Below are 22478 nucleotides of genomic sequence, written 5' to 3' on the forward strand. Positions count from 1 at the left end.
CTGGATTGTAGCAACTACCGCGCAATCACATTGCTCAACGCCGCCTACAAGGTACTCTCCCAAATTTTATGCCGCCGACTAACACCAATTGCAAGAGAGTTCGTGGGGCAGTACCAGGCGGGATTTATGGGTGAACGCTCTACCACAGACCAGGTGTTCGCCATACGTCAGGTATTGCAGAAATGCCGCGAGTACAACGTGCCCACACATCATCTATTTATCGACTTCAAAGCAGCATATGATACAATCGATCGGGACCAGCTATGGCAGCTAATGCACGAAAACGGATTTCCGGATAAACTGATACGGTTGATCAAGGCGACGATGGATCGGGTGATGTGCGTAGTTCGAGTTTCAGGGGCATTCTCGAGTCCCTTCGAAACGCGTAGAGGGTTACGGCAAGGTGATGGTCTTTCGTGTCTGTTATTCAACATCGCTTTGGAGGGAGTAATACGAAGGGCAGGGATTGACACGAGTGGTACGATTTTCACGAAGTCCGTCCAGTTATTTGGTTTCGCCGACGACATTGATATCATGGCACGTAATTTTGAGAGGATGGAGGAAGCCTACATCAGGCTGAAAAGCGAAGCTAAACGGATTGGACTAGTCATCAATACGTCGAAGATGAAGTACATGATAGGAAGAGGCTCAAGAGAGGTCAATGTAAGCCACCCACCACGAGTTTATGTCGGTGGTGACGAATTCGAGGTGGTAGAAGAATTTGTGTACTTGGGCTCACTGGTGACCGCCGATAACGATACCAGCAGAGAAATTTGGAGGCGCATAGTGGCTGGAAATCGTACGTACTTTGGACTCCGTAAGATGCTCCGATCGAATAGAGTTCGCCGCCGTACTGACTATCTACAAAACGCTTATAAAACCGGTAGTTCTCTACGGACACGAGACCTGGACGATGCTCGTGGAGGACCAACGCGCACTGGGAGTTTTTGAAAGGAAAGTGTTGCGTACCATCTATGGTGTGGTGCAGATGGCGGACGGCGTGGAGGAGGCGAATGAACCACGAGTTGCTTCAGCTGTTGGGAGAGCCATCCATCGTTCACACCGCGAAAATCGGTAGACTGCGGAGGCCGGGCACATAGCCAGAATGTCGGACAGTAATCCGGTGAAAATGGTTCTCGACAACGATCCGACGGGAACAATAAGGCGAGGTGCACAGCGGGCAAGGTGGATCGATCAGGTGGAGGACGATTTGCGGACCCTCCGCAGACTGCGTGGTTGGCGAAGTGCAGCCATGGACCGAGCTGAATGGAGAAGACTTTTATGTGCAGCACAGGCCACTCCGGCCTTAGTCTGATAATAAATAAATAATTGAGCAAAAACCTAAAAAAATATTAGAGGGTGTGTTATTTGACCTGCATATTATCCTTGATGACTTAATATTACCCTAGACCTGTCACGCCCAATGACGATTATTCATAGCATAATCAATTTCTGACTTAGTTATATTTTCCGGCTCTTAGGGGTTGTTTAATAATTACGTAAGCATTTTTTCTGGGTTTTTCGGACCCCGTCCCCCCTTGTAAGATTTTTCCCAAACAAATTATTTTTTGTTTATATGAAGAGTAAGAAAATGATAGACCCCTCCTCCCCCATATGTGCTTACGTAATTAGTGAACGACCCCTTACTACCTTGTTTCTCCAATACTTGAATTTGGGGAACTGTTCCGTTTTCCATCTCACTGAACATATATTCATCTCATCGCAAAACAAAGAGATTCATTCATTCATTTATTTAGTCTACATCTATACAGATAACACTGAATCAACAATTTGACGCAACAATACACGGTTCGAGGCCGCATCTCTCCATCCTCGAATACGCCCCACGCTCGCCAAGTCGTTCTGCACCTGGTCTGCCCATCTCGCTCGCTGCGCTCCACGTCGTCTCGTACCTGCCGGATCGGAAGCGAACACCACCTTTGCAGGGTTGCTGTCCGGCATTCTTGCAACATGCCCTGACCATCGTACCCTTCCGGCTTTAGCTACCTTCTGGATACTGGGTTCGCCGTAGAGCTGGGCGAGCTCATGGTTCATTCTTCGCCGCCACACACCGTCTTCTTGTACACCGCCAAAGATGGTCCTAAGCACCCGTCTCTCGAATACTCCGAGTGCTTGCAAGTCCTCCTCGAGCATTGTCCATGTTTCATGTCCGTAGAGGACTACCGGTCTTATTAACGTCTTGTACATGACACATTTGGTGCGGTGGCGAATCTTTTTCGACCGCAGTTTCTTCTGGAGCCCGTAGTAGGCCCGACTTCCACAGATGATGCGCCTTCGTATTTCACGACTAACGTTGTTGTCAGCCGTTAGCAAGGATCCGAGGTAGACGAATTCCTCGACCACCTCGAAGGTATCCCCGTCTATCGTAACACTGCTTCCCAGGCGGGCCCTGTCGCGCTCGGTTCCGCCCACAAGCATGTACTTTGTCTTTGACGCATTCACCACCAGTCCAACTTTTGTTGCTTCACGTTTCAGGCGGGTGTACAGTTCTGCCACCTTTGCAAATGTTCGGCCGACAATGTCCATGTCATCCGCGAAGCAAATAAATTGACTGGATCTGTTGAAAATCGTTCCCCGGCTGTTACACCCGGCTCTCCGCATGACACCTTCTAGCGCAATGTTGAACAACAGGCACGAAAGTCCATCACCTTGTCTTAGTCCCCGGCGCGATTCGAACGAACTGGAGTGTTCGCCCGAGATCTTCACACAGTTTTGCACACCATCCACCGTTGCTTTGATCAGTCTGGTAAGCTTTCCAGGGAAGCTGTTCTCGTCCATAATTTTCCATAGCTCTACGCGGTCTATACTGTCGTATGCCGCCTTGAAATCAACGAACAGATGGTGCGTTGGGACCTGGTATTCACGGCATTTTTGAAGGATTTGCCGTACAGTAAAGATCTGGTCCGTTGTCGAGCGGCCGTCAACGAAGCCGGCTTGATAACTTCCCACGAACTCGTTCACTAATGGTGACAGACGACGGAAGATGATCTGGGATATCACTTTGTAGGCGGCATTAAGGATGGTGATCGCTCGAAAGTTCTCACACTCCAGTTTGTCACCTTTCTTGTAGATGGGGCATATAACCCCTTCCTTCCACTCCTCCGGTAGCTGTTCGTTTTCCCAGATTCTGACTATCAGTTTGTGCAGGCAAGTGGCCAGCTTTTCCGGGCCCATCTTGATGAGCTCAGCTCCGATACCATCCTTACCAGCTGCTTTATTGGTCTTTAGCAGTTGAATGGCATCCTTAACTTCCCTCAAGGTGGGGGCTGGTTGGCTTCCATCGTCCGCTGAACTGACGTAGTCATCTCCTCCGCTGCCTTGACTTTCATTGCCTGTACTCTCAGCGCCATTCAGATGTTCCTCGTAGTGCTGCTTCCACCTTTCGATCACCACACGTTCGTCCGTCAAGATGCTCCCATCCTTATCCCGGCACATTTCGGCTCGCGGCACGAAGCCTTTGCGGGATGCGTTGAGCTTCTGATAGAACTTGCGTGTATCTTGAGAACGGCACAGCTGTTCCATCTCCTCGCACTCCGCTTCTTCCAGGCGGCGTTTCTTCTCCTGAAAAGGTGGGTCTGCTGTCTCCGCTTCCGTCTATAACGTTCCACGTTCTGCCGGGTACCTTGCTGCAGCGCGACCGCCCGCGTTGCGTCCTTCTCCTCCAGAATCTGTCTGCACTCTTCGTCGAACCAATCGTTCCGTCGACTTCGACCCATATACCCGACGTTGTTCTCCGCTGCGTCGTTAATGGCTGCTTTGACTGTATTCCAGCAGTCCTCAAGAGGGGCCCCATCGAGCTCACCCTCTTCCGGCAACGCTGCCTCGAGATGCTGCGCGTATGCAGTGGCGACATCAGGTTGCTTCAGTCGCTCTAGGTCGTACCGCGGCGGTCGTCGGTACCGAACATTGTTGATGACGGATAGTTTTGGGCGCAGTTTAACCATCACCAGATAGTGGTCAGAGTCGATGTTAGCGCCACGATATGTCCTGACGTCGATAATGTCGGAGAAATGCCGTCCATCAATCAGAACGTGGTCGATTTGTGATTCTGTCTGCAGTGGCGATCTCCAGGTGTACCGATACGGAAGACTGTGTTAGAAGTAGGTGTTGCGAATGGCCATATTCTTGGAGTCGGCGAAAACAATTAGTCGTAGGCTATTTTTGTTCGTCAGCCGGTAAGCGCTGAACTTTCCAATAGTCGGTCTAAGCTCCTCTTTTTGGCCAACCTGAGCGTTCAAATCTCCTATGATGATTTTGACGTCGTGGCTTGGGCAGCTGTCGTACTCACGTTCCAGGTATTTTGGTATTTTGTATTCGAAGGCAGGTGTCGAACTTACCCCAATTGATAACATAATAATGTTGTATAAACTTCAATTAGAAGAGTTAACTATTTTTCCACAAAATATACAAAATGATGTTCAATTATGGACCAGAGATGGATTACACACTGAAAATCAACAAATTATTGTCGAATAAACTTATACACCGATACCAAAATTTTAGATAACTCATCTTGTCAATGGTGATCAATGCTATTTTCGGTTTATTTCGACTGTTGCGCGACTCCGCCAGTTACAAAATGGCTAGAAATACAAGAATTCGAAAGTATATTCAAAGTGTGTAAAGATTCTGTCAGAGAATCACCTGAATTCATAGATTTAAAGTGATGTTGTTTTTACCCGCAGTGTCGGTTTTACCCACAATCCCCCTATTTGAAAATCGCCGAATATGATTACTTAATTTGATATCTTTTTGGCCGTTAATTAAAATAACAAAATGTATAGCAGAAAAATCTTACTGTGACATCAAATCGAAAACTATTTCTGCTATCGATGAGAGCAAATCGAAAACTAAATTTGATATTGGCTCCGATAACAAAATAAGTAAACAGTTTGATGTCAGATCATACAATTTAGAAATCTACAGCAAAATGAGATCAAAATATGTAATCAATCATCATGATTCATATTTGAAAACAAATTATGATTTCAATTTGATGTCGAAATCAAAATGTGTTTTCTATATGCTCTCATTATGTTTTCAGACTTTGCTCGGGTAGCACTCAACCGAGTGGACAGGATTGATAACTACCAGCATAATTACGTGCGACAACCAGCATGGCGGTTCTAAGTGCGAATTTCAATGCGTTTAATCCGGTCAATAACACAGTTGGAGCACAAAATAAACAATGTGTCGTTCCCCAAATTGTAATAATAATCCACGATATTCGCAACAACATTCATGGGAACCACTCTCAAAAATATTGGAAACAAAGACTATACTTCTAAACATAATTCGACGTCCCGACAATCCAGAATTAGAATATGATCAACTTGTCAGGTCAACAGATGGTCTATCAAATATCGTGTGGATATCAACCAACATTCATACGGTAACTTAAATATTATAGGGATATAATGTGTTCGGATCCCAAGCTATTGCTTACTCCTCATACTCTCATATAAAAAACATTACTATTTTGAATTTTCGAGAGAGTGTAAATATAAATCCGCGATTTTCGTGACAACATTTAAAGGAACCGCGACTGGAAGAGCAAATCCGTGACAAATGCACGAAAAGCGCGAATATAGCAAAATCCGCGACTGTTGTAACAGCCCTGCATTTGATAGACAATCTGACGATTTTGCAATGCAATATTTCCCAGCGACATTAACCTATGATGTATCATGCGCCTCCACACGCATCCGCAGCCTTTCTTCAGTATGGAAATAGTCTAAACATCCATAGAAATGCACAAATAGTATCATTCACAGTCAAAAATTTTCTAAATAATGTATTGCTTGCACTTCTAAAGTACTGGGTAAATAGATGTGATAAGTAGAGGGCCTGAAATTATTCTGCTGCTAAATTTCATTGAGCCATACAAGTTGAGAAAACTTCGTTACGCTTATGGCTCCCACAATACAAAATAAATGGAGTAAATGTATCACTTTTTTTTGCGGAAAAATAATACTTATATCAAACTATGCTAGTCATGCTGTTTTAGGTTGATGGTTTAAAACCATATTATTAATTATTGATTGCACATTGCTCAAAGCCATAATATATGTACGTTAATTCAAATCACAATTCTTTGCTCTACTGGTGTGTTGCATTCGATGTCATCTTCTAATTTTCCATTCACGAAATCAATAATCGATGATAATGCATATTGTACTAATATGCTGTCATTACGTTGGCATCTAGATGACAATGGTAACACACCTACTTCTTCACGTGCTTTCATATGTTTACCCATTTCGTGAAAGAAAAAACAATCGAGGTGCTATAATTAGTGAAACTTCGTCTGAAATACCGATAAGTGGAAAAAAACATAGCCATTCCAATCTGGTCTAGCCATTATTAGACTGCTGATTGACCGTTTTGCTTGTATTATCATTATCATTTTTCTATTAATAAGCACTTCTTCGACACATTTACGTTGCTTTTAATTAGACTATTAAACTTTCACGACCTTGAGTCACTTGGCCTCGTTCCCAAAGAATATAACAACAGTAAGCAAAACCACAAATCGATGAACGAAACTCAACAGGTTTCATTCGTTGTACGATTACGGAACAACATTACAACACCCTTCCACTCACCAGAAAGGCCTTGACCCTGAACTTGACAAGCGGGGACACTTTGGTCATTTTCCCCACCACTTTTCTGTTATCCATGGGTTAGTTATGCTCATTCACGCAGGTACTGCAACGACTATGACGCGGTTAATCAGTCCAGACCTGGTAGTTATTTCACAGCCATATGACTCAAGTGGGTACACTTGGATTGAGCAATTCTGGAGCACATGTTTATGGCCATAATCTTCGCACTTTAATCTCTTCCAAAACACCGCCACCAGCGGTGACAAATCCGGCCGGCAAATCTGGATCCGTAGACCACTTGAAAGTGTATTATTATCTTCTGTTGGGATAGAAACGTGAGCAACACGCGACGACACTTCCACTACGATGAGAAGCGGAGCAGCGAGGTGTCCATTTCCGGTGCCATCAACCGATGTACTACCAAATGACGACGAGCGATTGTTCAGGTCATTTTTTCCCCTGTTCGTAGAAGCACGCCACTGCCGGCCGACTACAGGAGAATGTACTCGACCAGTGGAAAATAATTGAAATGTATAAAAATTCGTACTTCTTTTCCGGCGGCACTACGGACCCAATGAGAATTGGACAACCTCGGGCTTTCATACTTTGGCTTTGTATGTATTTTTTTATTTTTGCTATGTGGCAAACACAAAAAAATGAAAAGATCCTTGACGGAATGAGAATCGAAATCAACTTGTCGGCTAATCTGCGCTTGTTAATAATTAGTAATTGATAACGTCCATAGACGTGTTTTAATTGACCGTGTTTCCTTTTATGACAGGGTAAGTAGAGGAAACATAATTTAAATATGAATTTTAATAATTAATTATGTTTGCTTATTTCAAGCAAACAATTGTGAAAATAAACAATCCACGAATGTTTCATTTAAGTAAATAATTTCAGTTACTCAACTAAACTTGTGATAACATAACTATGGCTGGGATTATTTGATCTTAAAAGTTTTATCATCCTCCGCTCGGATAGTGGTACTGTGTACACAATATATCGCGCTGCCATGCCAGAAGGCATTTGTTTAGTCTCGGGTTTTGTTTTTTTAATACTGATATAGTCGGTCATTTAGTGTTTTCACAAACGGAATGACATATAATGACTTTTCGATAATTCGTTCAGTGGGTTGTTTGAACACATGACTAAGTGGGAAGCATACACACATACCTACATGGTGTGTTGTGCAACGGGGTTGGAGAATTGTGATACGCCGTAATATTAAATAGCATATAGATCGTTGCTCGTGACCCAGGCGGTGAGGAATTTCGAAACGTTAACCAGTATTTGATAAACAAACGGGTGGGTAGATGTCTTTCTTATAATAATTTGTTTATTTTTCGTTATTGTAAATTGTGTATGTTATTCCTAACGCATGACTATCCATTTATTCTAAGTAGTAACAATGTTAATTCGGAACCATTTTAATTAAATATCTATTAGAAAACAATTGTTTGTAGATACAATCTGAATTAAGCAATTTGGATTGAGTTTTACAATAGATCGAAGTTTTAATTCGTTTGTTGAACGTTAAGATCTGAACCTTATGTTGAACATTAAGATCTTTTTGCCTTTCTCGTACAACAAAGTTGTACCGAAAGGCTATCATTTCACTCCAAAATCGAACTTTTTATAGAAGTCTCGGAGACCCATGATGTTATATACCAATCGATTCAGCCCGTCGAACTGAACAAATGTCTGTCTGTCCATGTGTATGTGTGTGTGTGTGCACGAGAACCGAAAAACATTAGCCACTTTTTCATATAGTAATTCTTACCCGATTTTCTCGCAACAAGTTGCATTCGATAGTGGACAAAGCCTTGTTGATCACTATTGAATTTGATAAAGGTTGACCATTGCGTTTAAAAGTTATTAAGAAAATGGAATCAAACCATATAAACGCCATATAAGTTTGGTGTCTTGGCTAAATGCGAGAAAGGCGGTATCACCACTCGGTGAATTAAGTTGGGTTTTTATTATTATTTCAAATGTTGCTTGACAAATTAAAATTTGCTATTTTATTTGTTCACACCAACAAACTCAATGGCCCTAATGATGCTTAAAATAAAAGTTGAAAAAAAAATATAAAAAGCGTCAAATAGGTATGAAATAAAACACATCTTGCCCCGAAATGTATATAATTATCCATCCAACTATCGCAAAGTTTTGGCGTATTGAAGAAAATTGCAACCAATGTGCTGCCCGTAGTTGATCATTCGCAGTGTCAAGCGCAACATGCTGTTATTCCACAAAGCTTCAAATCGCACGTTAACGGCGATGTGGCCAAGAATATCAGGACAGTTACAGTTGATTCTCTTTTGCGCTACATCAGCAATAATTATAGCTATGTTAATATTTTAACGGCATCTGCAATCATTACTAGGCAGTTGATAAGGGCCTGGCCATAGGAGTCGTCGTATGACGAAAAAAAGGAAAGGGAGTCTTCTATTTTTTTCTGATTGTTCTAAAGTTTATATAATGTTAAACGTAAAATTCTAAGAAAACAGGCCGCAAAGTTTTTTTTAAATATTTTTTCATCTGTATACACCCGATTCTGTTTTTACACGGATTTTTTTACACGGCCGTGTGAAAAAAAATCCCTTACAAAATTTTTGCAAAGTTGCTCTATTTTGCATGATTCGTGAACTTTTTTTTACACGGATTTTCAAATTTTGAACTGAAAACTTTTTTTACACGGAACGCATCCCGCGTGTAAAAAAGAATCGGGTGTATATGAAAATGAGTTTGCATTTCCTTTAAGACAATATAACTCACGAATGGATGGACCGATTTGCAAGATTTTATCACTAAACGATTCGTCTTGACGTCAGCTATGCTATACAAATATACAAAAAGTCTACAAATTTCACGGGAAAAATAAAAAACTGAAAAAATACAATATTAGGGCTAATTGGACGGGTTTCCAGTTAATCTCGTGAACAAAGGCGTAGGGTTGCCAATCCGGAGATAGCGAGTTCAATTCTCGGTCCAGTCAAGGATGATGCATACTCGTGCAATGGTGTGCATAGAAAAGATTTTTATTAATAATTGAGAAATGCTATTAGAATACTAAGTTGAAAAGCAGGCCATGTTGAAATGTAGCGCCATAGAAGAAAAAGGAGCAGAAGAATAAAAATAAGAAAAGAAGATGTTTTTTCGGTCCCTTCAATCTACGTACATTTGTGCTTTCTACATCTCGATAACCTCCCTATCTTGATCTGTTCTGATCATATTTTGTTCAGGATTCTCTCTCCGAATGTCGATATATCCAAATTTACAAGTTACTTGGGATCTTTGGACAATAACAAATACATCAAAAACAAGAAATGACATTTGTTTTGTTGTAGTTTTTCATTGCAACGAGCTTTCTTCGATCTACTACACATTTTAATTTTCCTTCCATTTATCGATCTCTCCCTATCTCGATGGCCCCTTCAATATCTAGATGTGGAGAAGCGACTGCATATAAAAACAAATGAACATTTTTATGTATAGAGAATAGACAAACCTGCCCGACCTTACCTGGGTTATTTTTTTGCCTTTCTCGTACAACAAAGTTTTTTTGTTAGTTGATTGCAGCATCGCACTCTAGATCGATTTCAATTCGAACTTGATGGTTTTCTTCAGAACTCATGAAAAGTAGTATTTTTACACTTACGCCACTTTCCCAAATCTGTTTATCCATTCGTGAATTATATTACCTCAAAGGAAATTCAAACTCATTTATATATATAGAGATAAAGAAAAAATATAGATAATATCAACATGTTTCCGCAAAGCTTTTCAGCTAAATTAAACTAACACCACAAAACAGATAGACATAATAGAACAAACAGCAAAATTAAAAGTGAACTCTTTGTGTATCAACAATTGACGAACGGCCCTCTCGTGTATCCAAGGCGATGGAGAGAAACAGAAAAGCATGCGCTGCTGCTCTGTCTTATGCTCGTTGTTGAGTAAAGCTTGACTTCCACCGCTAGGTTCGCTAGCGTTTCAAAATCAGGGAAGGACCACATTCTACGGCAAAGATACCTATATGTTATGTGCTAACACCCTTGTTTTTGTTGCAACAAACATGTTTTAGCTAAGCACTCAGTAACACTATTTTCTACTGAATAGTTCTAATCATTTATAAGTTTCGTATTTCTGACTTAATCAGTGCTCCGATATGGATTTAGGACACACATCAAGCCAACGCCAGTCACATGATACATCATTTCACGTCAGTGCCATATAATTCGGCGAATCGTGTACGCACTTCAAATTGGAGACCCCACATACCACGCAGTTATCTGATAATCATGATACTTCTAATATAAAAATGCCAGAGATAACCATTAGTCAATGGTCTGTCTCTGACGCTTTCAATACAAAAACTATCGCGATTACCAGAGACTAGGTGGCTAAGGTCGATAAAGGCTACAACTTTATCTAACATTGCAATTCTATAAACAAAGTTCTGGATTGGCAAACAAATGCAATGGTGTACAAACGAATGGTATCCTCAATGCACTAGACACACTCCAACGAAATATGAGCTCAGTCCCTGTCTGTCAATATAAGAGTAAAAATAAACCTGATGGCCTGCAGACATAAGTAGCCGCCGTCGGTCTTATCTCATGAAGGCTGTCTTTTGTTACATAATTGGAGGTATACTCCAATCGATTTGTCTCTGGATCGTCTCGCACGTCATTTGTCATTAGATTAGAAGGGTGTCGTAAAACCCGAAAATCCGCGTTGCTTTATAACGGTTGCAAGACTACCCGATTTTGCTTAGTCGCTCTGCACGATAAAGATAGGTCATGAGTGCCAGAAATGTGCCAGACATGCAATTAAAATGTGACATCAAGATTATCATCACCCTACAGCAATATTCAGAATTATCGACGTTTAGCTGCTCAAATTGCATCCCATACAATAAAAACGGGCAATGCTCTTACAAATGTGTAGTTTGATGAATGCGAAGTTCTATATCTACCAACATTTGAATTCATTTCAGATTCACAACACGCTATATTTTTGTGTTGAAGTTGAGTTTGTGTCAAATGTCCTTAGCAACACACGCCTGAGCTTACCAAAAAAACACGTTGGAAAAATGTTCTAAGTGGTTAACAGAGCATGTAAAAGAGTTTTGACGTCAAACGGACACTTACTTAATAAACCTAATTGGTATACTAATGGCTGCATTTACTCGAAAGAAAGCGAAACACATTCGAATTATCGTAAGAATTGAATTAGATTAAAATATTGATGAAATTTTGACTGAATCTACCTAAGAGTGTAATTTTCATTTCATAATTTTGATACAATCTGTCAATAAGGCATGGCATTTGTATTTGGCTAATAACACTCCCTCCCAGAAATTCTGTCTCAATCCGGTGGGTTTTTGTTTCATCCTACTTGCTATCTAAAGTGAAGGACTAAACATTCTAGACGGAAAGACGTGCACGTGGAGTTCGTGCATGCTAGCTGTTACGGTTCAATCAACACATTTGAAGCTAGTAACGGCAAGCTAGTAGTGGCACGGCAAATGCTGGGTAAAGCGTACCATTGGTACTTCGCGTACCTGAAGGAATAAAATAGACCCCATCTCGCGGTCCTTAGCCTCTTACCCAGCAACTCCTATCTCTACCTCCCCGCGGTGCTGGCCGGGATACGAGCAACCTTAGGGAAGATCGGGTAACCAACCCCGGTGGGAACTATGGTCGTATGCTGACAGGGAAGGGGGGTTTGCTCCTCTCCGGAGGTGCAAATCTTATTGAGCGTCTGTTCTCCATGTCAGGATCGGCTCACAACAGCGTCTGTTCCCCATGTTAGGGGCGGCTGATCATCGTCCGAGTGCCAGCGAGGGACTCTATGAAACTGTGCACCATGGTCCACCGGAAATAAGGAGGAATGGTCCTCCGGAAATTTAGGGGTTTGGTGTCAGGCCCTGCAAGCCAGCCTTTAAAAATCATAAGCAACGAACAATCAACAAGAGAGTACGGACCGGAACCATCGGCGAAGACCACTGCGACGAAAAGGGACTAGCGATTGGAAACTCGGTTCGTGGAACTGCTAATCTAATCAGGAGCACACGCATACTCGCCGATGTGCTCAAGGACCGTGGATTCGGCATCGTAGCGCTGCAGGAGGTTTGTTGGAAGGGATCAATGGTGCGAACGTTTAGAGGTAATCATACCATCTACCAGAGCTGCGGCAGCACACACGAGCTGGGAACAGCTTTCATAGTGATGGGCGACATGCAAAGGCGCGTGATCGGGTGGTGGCCGATCAACGAGAGAATGTGCAGGTTGAGGATCAAAGGCCGGTTCTTCAACTTCAGCATAATCAACGTCCATAGCCCACACTCCGGAAGCACTGATGATGATAAGGACGCATTCTACGCGCAGCTGGAACGTGAGTACGACAGCTGCCCAAGCCACGACGTCAAAATCATCATAGGAGATTTGAACGCTCAGGTTGGCCAAGAGGAGGAGTTTAGACCGACTATTGGAAAGTTCAGCGCTCACCGGCTGACGAACGAAAACGGCCTACGACTAATTGATTTCGCCGCCTCCAAGAATATGGCCATTCGCAGCACCTACTTCCAACACAGCCTCCCGTATCGGTACACCTGGAGATCGCCACTGCAGACAGAATCACAAATCGACCACGTTCTGATTGATGGACGGCACTTCTCCGACATTATCGACGTCAGGACATATCGTGGCGCTAACATCGACTCTGACCACTATCTGGTGATGGTTAAACTGCGCCCAAAACTATCCGTCATCAACAATGTTCGGTACCGACGACCGCCGCGGTACGACCTAGAGCGACTGAAGCAACCTGATGTCGCCACTGCATACGCGCAGCATCTCGAGGCAGCGTTGCCGGAAGAGGGTGAGCTCGATGGGGCCCCTCTTGAGGACTGCTGGAATACAGTCAAAGCAGCCATTAACGACGCAGCGGAGAACAACGTCGGGTATATGGGTCGAAGTCGACGGAACGATTGGTTCGACGAAGAGTGCAGACAGATTCTGGAGGAGAAGGACGCAGCGCGGGCGGTCGCGCTGCAGCAAGGTACCCGGCAGAACGTGGAACGTTATAGACGGAAGCGGAGACAGCAGACCCGCCTTTTTCAAGAGAAGAAACGCCGCCTGGAAGAAGCGGAGTGCGAGGAGACGGAACAGCTGTGCCGTTCTCAAGATACACGCAAGTTCTATCAGAAGCTCAACGCATCCCGCAAAGGCTTCGTGTCGCGAGCCGAAATGTGCCGGGATAAGGATGGGAGCATCTTGACGGACGAACGTGTGGTGATCGAAAGGTGGAAGCAGCACTACGAGGAACATCTGAATGGCGCTGAGAGTACAGGCAATGAAAGTCAAGGCAGCGGAGGAGATGACTATGTCAGTTCAGCGGACGATGGAAGCCAACCAGCCCCCACCTTGAGGGAAGTTAAGGATGCCATTCAACAGCTAAAGACCAATAAAGCAGCTGGTAAGGATGGTATCGGAGCTGAGCTCATCAAGATGGGCCCGGAAAAGCTGGCCACTTGCCTGCACAAACTGATAGTCAGAATCTGGGAAAACGAACAGCTACCTGAGGAGTGGAAGGAAGGGGTTATATGCCCCATCTACAAGAAAGGCGACAAACTGGAGTGTGAGAACTTTCGAGCGATCACCATCCTTAATGCCGCCTACAAAGTGATATCCCAGATCATCTTCCGTCGTCTGTCACCATATGTGAACGAATTCGGGGAAAGTTATCAAGCCGGCTTCGTTGACGGCCGCTCGACAACGGACCAGATCTTTACTGTACGGCAAATCCTTCAAAAATGCCGTGAATACCAGGTCCCAACGCACCATCTGTTCGTTGATTTCAAGGCGGCATACGACAGTATAGACCGCGTAGAGCTATGGAAAATTATGGACGAGAACAGCTTCCCTGGAAAGCTTACCAGACTGATCAAAGCAACGGTGGATGGTGTGCAAAACTGTGTGAAGATCTCGGGCGAACACTCCAGTTCGTTCGAATCGCGCCGGGGACTAAGACAAGGTGATGGACTTTCGTGCCTGTTGTTCAACATTGCGCTAGAAGGTGTCATGCGGAGAGCCGGGTGTAACAGCCGGGGTACGATTTTCAACAGATCCAGTCAATTTATTTGCTTCGCGGATGACATGGACATTGTCGGCCGAACATTTGCAAAGGTGGCCGAACTGTACACCCGCCTGAAACGTGAAGCAACAAAAGTTGGACTGGTGGTGAATGCGTCAAAGACAAAGTACATGCTTGTGGGTGGAACCGAGCGCGACAGGGTCCGCCTGGGAAGCAGTGTTACGATAGACGGGGATACCTTCGAGGTGGTCGAGGAATTCGTCTACCTCGGATCCTTGCTAACGGCTGACAACAACGTTAGTCGTGAAATACGAAGGCGCATCATCTGTGGAAGTCGGGCCTACTACGGGCTCCAGAAGAAACTGCGGTCGAAAAGATTCGCCACCGCACCAAATGTGTCATGTACAAGACGTTAATAAGACCGGTAGTCCTCTACGGACATGAAACATGGACAATGCTCGAGGAGGACTTGCAAGCACTCGGAGTATTCGAGAGACGGGTGCTTAGGACCATCTTTGGCGGTGTACAAGAAGACGGTGTGTGGCGGCGAAGAATGAACCATGAGCTCGCCCAGCTCTACGGCGAACCCAGTATCCAGAAGGTAGCTAAAGCCGGAAGGGTACGATGGGCAGGGCATGTTGCAAGAATGCCGGACAGCAACCCTGCAAAGATGGTGTTCGCTTCCGATCCGGCAGGTACGAGACGACGTGGAGCGCAGCGAGCGAGATGGGCAGACCAGGTGCAGAACGACTTGGCGAGCGTGGGACGTATTCGAGGATGGAGAGATGCGGCCTCGAACCGTGTATTGTGGCGTCAAATTGTTGATTCAGTGTTATCTGTATAGATGTAGACTAAATAAATGAATGAAGCTAGTAAAATTAAAAAAAAAACTTGGCGAGGAAATATTTCGAATCGTTAGCTTTAGGTATAATCTTTTCAAACAGTACCGTCAACTGGGGGGAAGATGATCATTTTTAAGACAAAACATGCAAGAACAATGTGTGTTTACACAGTAAAAAATAAAAAGTAATATCACATCAGATTTGATGCACATCATCGCCGTCGTAAATACAATGTTTTATTACATCTGTATGACGTAACAAAAAGTTGACGTACTTGATATTTCGTCTTCAAATTAAAGCAATGTAGGTAAATAATTTTCGACGTAATATTTTCGATGTAACTGAAAAAAACGACGTAAAAACCGGTTTAGGCAGCGGCGTTGGGGGTATTCGGATTTTCTTCTTTCATGCTTGAAAATACATTTTCAGTTGCAACATTTAAAATTTAATTTATTTAACACGCATTTTATTGTTTCCTTAAATACTTATACAATATAGACCTGATTTTGCCACTTCCCGATTATGTCTACTCACGATTTTATCAAGTCCCGATCAAGATAAATACAAACAGGTGTTTCAATCTGTCAATTTTATGATCTAGTCTTCTTGGATTTTATTAGTATGGCAGAACTAGAAAGTTTGTTTACGTTTTGAACTGAAAAAGAATTGTTCACTCCCGCGTTCACCTGTCCCATCTACTGACGAAGTGGTCGAAACTTGATGTAAGAAACTTGATCCCGGTTTTATCATTTTTTAGACCCGATATTGTCAACCAAAAAAAATTGAGAATTTTAGTGGTCCTTTTTATTTTTGTAAATAAAACCGTTTCCCTAAGAATTCCTCCAAAGTTCCTCCACGGGTTTCTCCAGGAATTCTTCCGGAAGTTCTTCTAGCATTTTTTCCGAAAGTTCCTCCTGCAATTCCGGAAGTTCCTCCGGAAGTTCCCCCAGCAATTCCTCCGGAAGTTTTTCCAGCCATTCCTCAAGAAGCTCCTCCAGCAATTCCTCCAGAAGCTTCTTTGGGAATTCCTTCGGAAGTTCCTCCGAAAGATCTTCTGGGACTTCCTCCGGAAGTTCCTCAGGGATTCCTCCGGGAATTCCTCCGAAAGTTCCTCCATGCAATTTCTCCGGAAGTTTTTCCAGCAATTCTTCAAGAAGCTCCTCCAGCAATTCCTTCAGAAGCTCCTCTGGAAATTCCTCCGGAAGTTCCTGCGAAAAATCTTCTGGGACTTCCTCCGGAAGTTCCTCAGAGAATTCCTCCGGAGGTTCCTCCAGGAATTCCTCCGGAAGTTCCTCAGGGAATTCCTCCGGAAGTTCCTCAGGGAATTCCTCCGGAAGTTCCTCAGGGAATTCCTCCGGAAGTTACTCCGGGAATTCCTCCAGAAGTTCCTCCGGGAATTCCTCCGGAAGTTCCACCGGAAGTTCCTCCGGAAGTTCCTCCGGAAGTTCCTCCGGGAATTCCTCCGGAAGTGCCTCCGGAAGTTCCTCCGGGAATTCCTCCGGAAGTTCCTCCGGGAATTCCTCCGGAAGTTCCTCCGGGAATTCCTCCGGAAGTTCCTCCGGGAATTCCTCCGGAAGTTCCTCCGGGAATTCCTCCGGAAGTTCCTCCGGGAATTCCTCCGAAAGCTCCTCCGGAAATTCTTCCGGGAATTCCTCTGGAAGTTTCTCCGGGAATTCTTCCGGAAGTTCCTCCGGGAATTCCTCCGGAATTTCTCCGGAAGTTCCTCCTGGAATTCCCCCGGAAGTTCCTCCAGGAATTCCTCCGGAAGTTCCTCCTGGAATTCCTCCGGAAGTTCCTCGTGGAATTCCTCCGGAAGTTCCTCCGGAAGTTCCTCCAGGAATTCCTCCGGAAGTTCCTCCGGAAGTTTCTCCGGGAACTCCTCCGGAAGTTCCTCCGGGAATTCCTCCAGAAGTTCTTCCGTGAATTCCTCCGGATATTCCTCCAGGAATTCCTCCGGAAGTTCCTCCAGGAATTCCTCCGAGTTCCTCCAGGAATTCCTCCGGAAGTTCCTCCAGGGAATTCCTCGGAAGTTCCTCCAGGAATTCCTCCGGAAGTTCCTCCAGGAATTCCTCAGGAAGTTCCTCCAGGAGGAATTCCCAGAGTTCCTCCAGGAATTCCCCGGAAGTTCCTCCAGGAATTCCTTCGGAAGTTCCTCCAGGAATTCCTCGGAGTTCCTCCAGGAATTCCTCCGGAAGTTCCTCCAGGAATTCCTCGGAAGTTCCTCCAGGAATTCCTCCGGAAGTTCCTCCAGGAATTCCTCCGGAAGTTCCCCCAGGAATTCCTCCGGAAGTTCCTCCAGGAATTCCTCCGGAAGTTCCTCCAGGAATTCCTCCGGAAGTTCCTCCAGGAATTCCTCCGGAAGTTCCTCCAGGAATTCCTCCGGAAGTTCCTCCAGGAATTCCTCCGGAAGTTCCTCCAGGAATTGTTCCGGAAGTTCCTCCAGGAATTGTTCCGGAAGTTCCTCCAGGAATTCCTCCGGAAGTTCCTCCAGGAATTCCTCCGGAAGTTCCTCCAGGAATTCCTCCGGAAGTTCCTCCAGGAATTCCTCCGGAAGTTCCTCCAGGAATTCCTCCGGAAGTTCCTCCAGGAATTCCTCCGGAAGTTTCTCCGGGAATTCCTCCGGAAGTTCCTCCGGGAATTCCTTCGGAAGTTCATCCGGGAAGTTCTCCGGAAGTTCCTCCGGGATGTTCTCCGGAAGTTCCTCCGGGAATTCCTCCAGAAGTTCCTCCGGGAATTCCTCCAGAAGTTCCTCCGGGAATTCCTCCTGATATTCCTCCGGGAATTCCTCCTGATATTCCTCCAGGAATTCCTATGGATATTCCTCCAGGCGTTCCTCTGGATATTCCTCTAGGAATTTCAGCATATATTCCAACAGGAACTCCGCCAGATACTATTCCAGGAATTTCTCTGAATATATCCTCAGGAATTTCTCCAAACATTATTTCGGATATTCCTTCTGGAAATCATACGGATATTCCTCCAGCAGCTCCTCCGCATATTCCTCCAGCATTTCTTCCGAACATCCCTCCAGGAATTCTTTCGAATATCTCTTCACGAATTCCTCCGGATATTCCTCCAGGCATTCCTCTGGATATTCCTTTAGGAATTTTACCAAATATTCCTACAGGAACTCCGCCAGATACTATTCCAGGATTTTCTCTGAATATTTCCTCAGGAATTTCTCCAAACATTATTTCGGATATCCTTCTGGAAATGGTACGGATATTCCTCTCCGCATATTCCTCCAGCATTTCTTCCGAATATCCCTCCAGGAATTCTTTTGAATATCTCTTCACGAATTTCCTCTGGATATTCCTCTAGGAGTTCTTCCGAATATTCCACCAGAAATTCCTTCAAACATTTCATCGGATATTCCTTCAGGGCATCGTACGGATATTCCTTTAGGAGCTCCTCCCAATATTTTTCCAGGAATTCTTCCGAAAGTTTATCTATGAATTCATGGAAAAACTTCCGCAAAAATTCCCGGGAATTTCAGGAAACTTCGGAAGTAAATCCCCGAGGAACATCCGGAGAAATTCTTGAGGAAACAGTAGGATAAATACTTGGGAGAACTCCGTGAGGAATTCATGGAACAATTTTCGGAGGAATTTCCTGAAGAACTTTCAGATGAATTTCTGGATCAACTTCCGGAGAAATTCCTGGAGAAACTTCCAAAGAAATTCTTGTAAAAATTTCCGAAGGAATTCCTGAAGGAGCTTGCTGAGGAATTCCTGGAGGAAATTCCTGAGGAATTCCTGGGGGAACTTCCGAATCTTCTGAAGGAATTGGTATAGGTACTTGAAGAAAGGAATTCGCGGATGGACTTTCGGAGATATTCCTAAACGAACTTCCGCAAGAATTCCTAAAGCATCCGGAGCATTTCCTAAAGGAACTTCCGGAGGAATTCCTAAATGAACTTCCGGAAGATTTCCTGGAGGAACTTCAGGAGGAATTCCTAAATAACCTTCCGGAGGAATCCCTGGCGGAACTTCAGGAAGAAATCCTGGAGGATCATTGAAAGAAGATCTAGGAGGAACTTTGCCAATAATTCTTGGAGTAATCTTCGGAGGAAGTTCTGGAATATCTTCCGAAAAAGCTACTGGAAGTTCTTCTGGAGAAATTTCCTCCGGAACATCCGAAGAAATTCCCGAAGGAACTTCCCCGGGAATTTCCTCAGGAATTTCCGGAGGAACTTCCGGAGGAATTTCTGGTATAACTTCCGGAGGAATTCCTGGAAAAAACTTCCGGAGAAATTCTAGGAGGAACTTCCGGAGAAATTATTGGAGGAACTTCCGGAGGAATTCCAGGAAAACTTCCGGAAGAATACCTGGAAGAACTTCCAGAGGAATTCCTGGAAAACTTCCGGAGGAATTTCTGGAGGAACTTCCGGAGGAGTTCCTGGAGAAACTCCCGGAGGAATACCTGGAAGAACTTCCGAAGGAATTCCTGGAAGAACTTGCGGAGCAACTTCTGGAGGATTTCCTGGAAGAAGTTCCGGAGGACCATCTGAAGGAATTCGTGCAGGTTCTTTTGAAGGAATTCGTGCAGGTTCTTTAAAAAGAATTCGTAGATGGATTTCCGGAGGAATTCCTAAAGGAACTTCCGGATGAATGCCTAAAGGAACTTCCGGAGGAATTCCTAAAGAAACTTTCGGAAGAAATCCTGGAGGAATTCCTAGATGAAACTCTGGAGGAATTTGTGGAAGGTCTTCCGTAGAAACTAGTGTAGTAATATCCGTAGAAATAGCTGGAGGATCTTTTTGAGGAACTTCTGTAGAAATTTCTGGAGCATATTCTGAAGCAATTCCTGGTTAAACTTCCGGAGGAAATCCTGGTGGATTTTCCGGAGGCATTCCTGGAGAAATTTCCGGAGGAATTCCTGGAGGACCTTCTGGAAGAACTTCAGGAGGAACTTCCGGAGGAATTCCTGGAGAAATCCCCAGAGGAACTTCCGGAGGAACTTCCCGAGGAATTCCCGAAGGAACTTCCGGAGGAATTCCTGGACTAACTTCAAGAGGAATTCTCGGAGGAGCTTGCAGAAAAATTCCTGGAGGAACTTGCGGAAGAATTCCCTGAAGAACTCCCGGAGGAATGGCTGGAGGAACTGCCGGAGGAACTTCCAAAGAAATTTCCGAAGGAACTGCCGGAGGGATTTCCGGAAGAACTGCTGGAGGAATTTACGGAGGTATTTCCGGAGGAACTTCCGTATAAATTTCCGGACGTATTCCCGGAGGAACTTCAGGAGGAATTCCCGGAGGAACTTCCGGATGAACTTCCGGAGGAATTCCTATAGTCACTTCCGGTATATTCGCAAGAATTGCTGGGTGAAAATTCGGAAAAACTCTGGAGGAATATCCAGAGGAAATTTCTGTAAAAATGTCTGGAGAAACTCCTGGAAGAATTTTAAAATTTTCATATTTTAAAATTTATTAATTTTGAAACTTTCAAGATTTTGAACTCTTGAAATTTAAAAATTTTGAAATTTTAAATTAAAAAATTTCAAAATTTCAAAAAAAAATTGGAATTTTGAAGTTTTGAAATTTTGAAATTTAGATATTTTAAAATTTTGAAATTTTGAAATTTGGAAATTTTGAAAATTTAAAACTTTGAAACTGTGAAATTTTTAAATTTTGAAATATTGAAATTTTTATAAATTTTTCAAAGCACTGAATTGGAAATATATTTTGCGAACAGCCCTGCGATACAATTTGATTTAATAGAGTAGGCATACAGCCCTGGATAAACATTTACATATTTACCTCGACCAAATAACAATCGATTCTGTTTGGCTCAATCTTTAACTGCTAGATCAAGACTCGCGATGGATTATTACTTTCCGGAAACGGCAGGACTTGTAAGACTTTCTGTAAGCAATCGGAGTTGGCACCATTTCCCCATCGTTTTGGTCCGCTACAAAATCAACAAACAACCAGGAAACCTTTTCCTGGATTGTTTTTTATGACGCTCAGCAGATTTCGTTTGTGGTACAATTCCTGCAATGAGATTGTAGGATTGTAAGCACAAACCGATATTAAGGTGGTTATACAACAAAGCCACAAATCGGCCATCTTGGAAACCACGTGCTTTTCCAATGTGATTTTTCGAGAGCACGAATTGAGAGAACCACAACGTCCATGGAGATGAAACATCCGTAGATCGTTTGCTTACTCATGCTAAACAATCGACTTTATTTTCAGCATTGTATGAGCATTATTACGCTAGATTTGAACTTTTGATAATAAAAGTAGAAAATCGTGTGGTGAATTTGAAATTCACCACATGGCTTGATTGTATAATCACCTTAAAAGAAAATGATCGACAATTGAAAACTTACCTTCGATTCAATCGAATCAAAACATTGCTGTTCCCGCTCCTCGATTTTCGTTTGAAAAACTGTATCTGCGACTACGGATGGTCACACCAGTTCACCATAATTATGTTTATTTTAATTCTCACACGGCGCACTATTTTATCACTGAATTACCATGGTAAAATGTTAATAAACAGGGTGTTAAAAATGTTTGCACCGAACAAGCAAAAATTCAACATGGCTGGCTGTCAGTTTGTTTCAGACTGGGCTTGAGCGCAATCGCAGCATCGTTAAGTAATTTTACATCGTTTTTACGTAATATACCACATGAATATGTAATATGGTGTTTCATTTACAACCGGCACGATGTGCATCATTTTATGTGTAATAAAATAACGATTTACGAAGGTAACATTACGTACTTTAAGCGTAACAAGTAAAATATTTTGTCCGTCACATATTACGTTCAATTTGTGTAATAAAACATCGATATGATATAAAAATACATCAAATTGACTTTTACATAGACTTTTCAAGTACGTTTAACAAAATTACGTCACGGCATATTAATATTTTTTTGCTGTGTACATTTTAA

At 43.5% G+C, this 22478-nt stretch overlaps 1 protein-coding gene across 8 annotated transcripts in view; it reads right to left on the reverse strand.

Moving 5' to 3' along the window:
• LOC134211039 (anion exchange protein 2) overlaps positions 1 to 22478 on the reverse strand; it is a 270760-nt gene that overhangs the window by 120893 nt on the left and 127389 nt on the right. The window contains exon 1 of one of the 8 annotated variants that reach the window (XM_062687580.1): positions 6627 to 7034. The exons of 6 other annotated variants lie outside the window; for them this stretch is intronic. In XM_062687580.1, the coding sequence (XP_062543564.1) occupies positions 6627 to 6701 (75 nt within the window). In that variant the 5' untranslated portion in view covers positions 6702 to 7034. Of the gene's footprint in view, positions 1 to 6626; positions 7035 to 22478 lie in introns of those variants that run through there. One more of the 8 variants, XM_062687592.1, reaches the window with a different exon arrangement.

The sequence above is a fragment of the Armigeres subalbatus genome, chromosome 2 (assembly GCF_024139115.2).
Source record: "Armigeres subalbatus isolate Guangzhou_Male chromosome 2, GZ_Asu_2, whole genome shotgun sequence".
Taxonomy (NCBI): Eukaryota; Metazoa; Arthropoda; class Insecta; order Diptera; family Culicidae; genus Armigeres; species Armigeres subalbatus.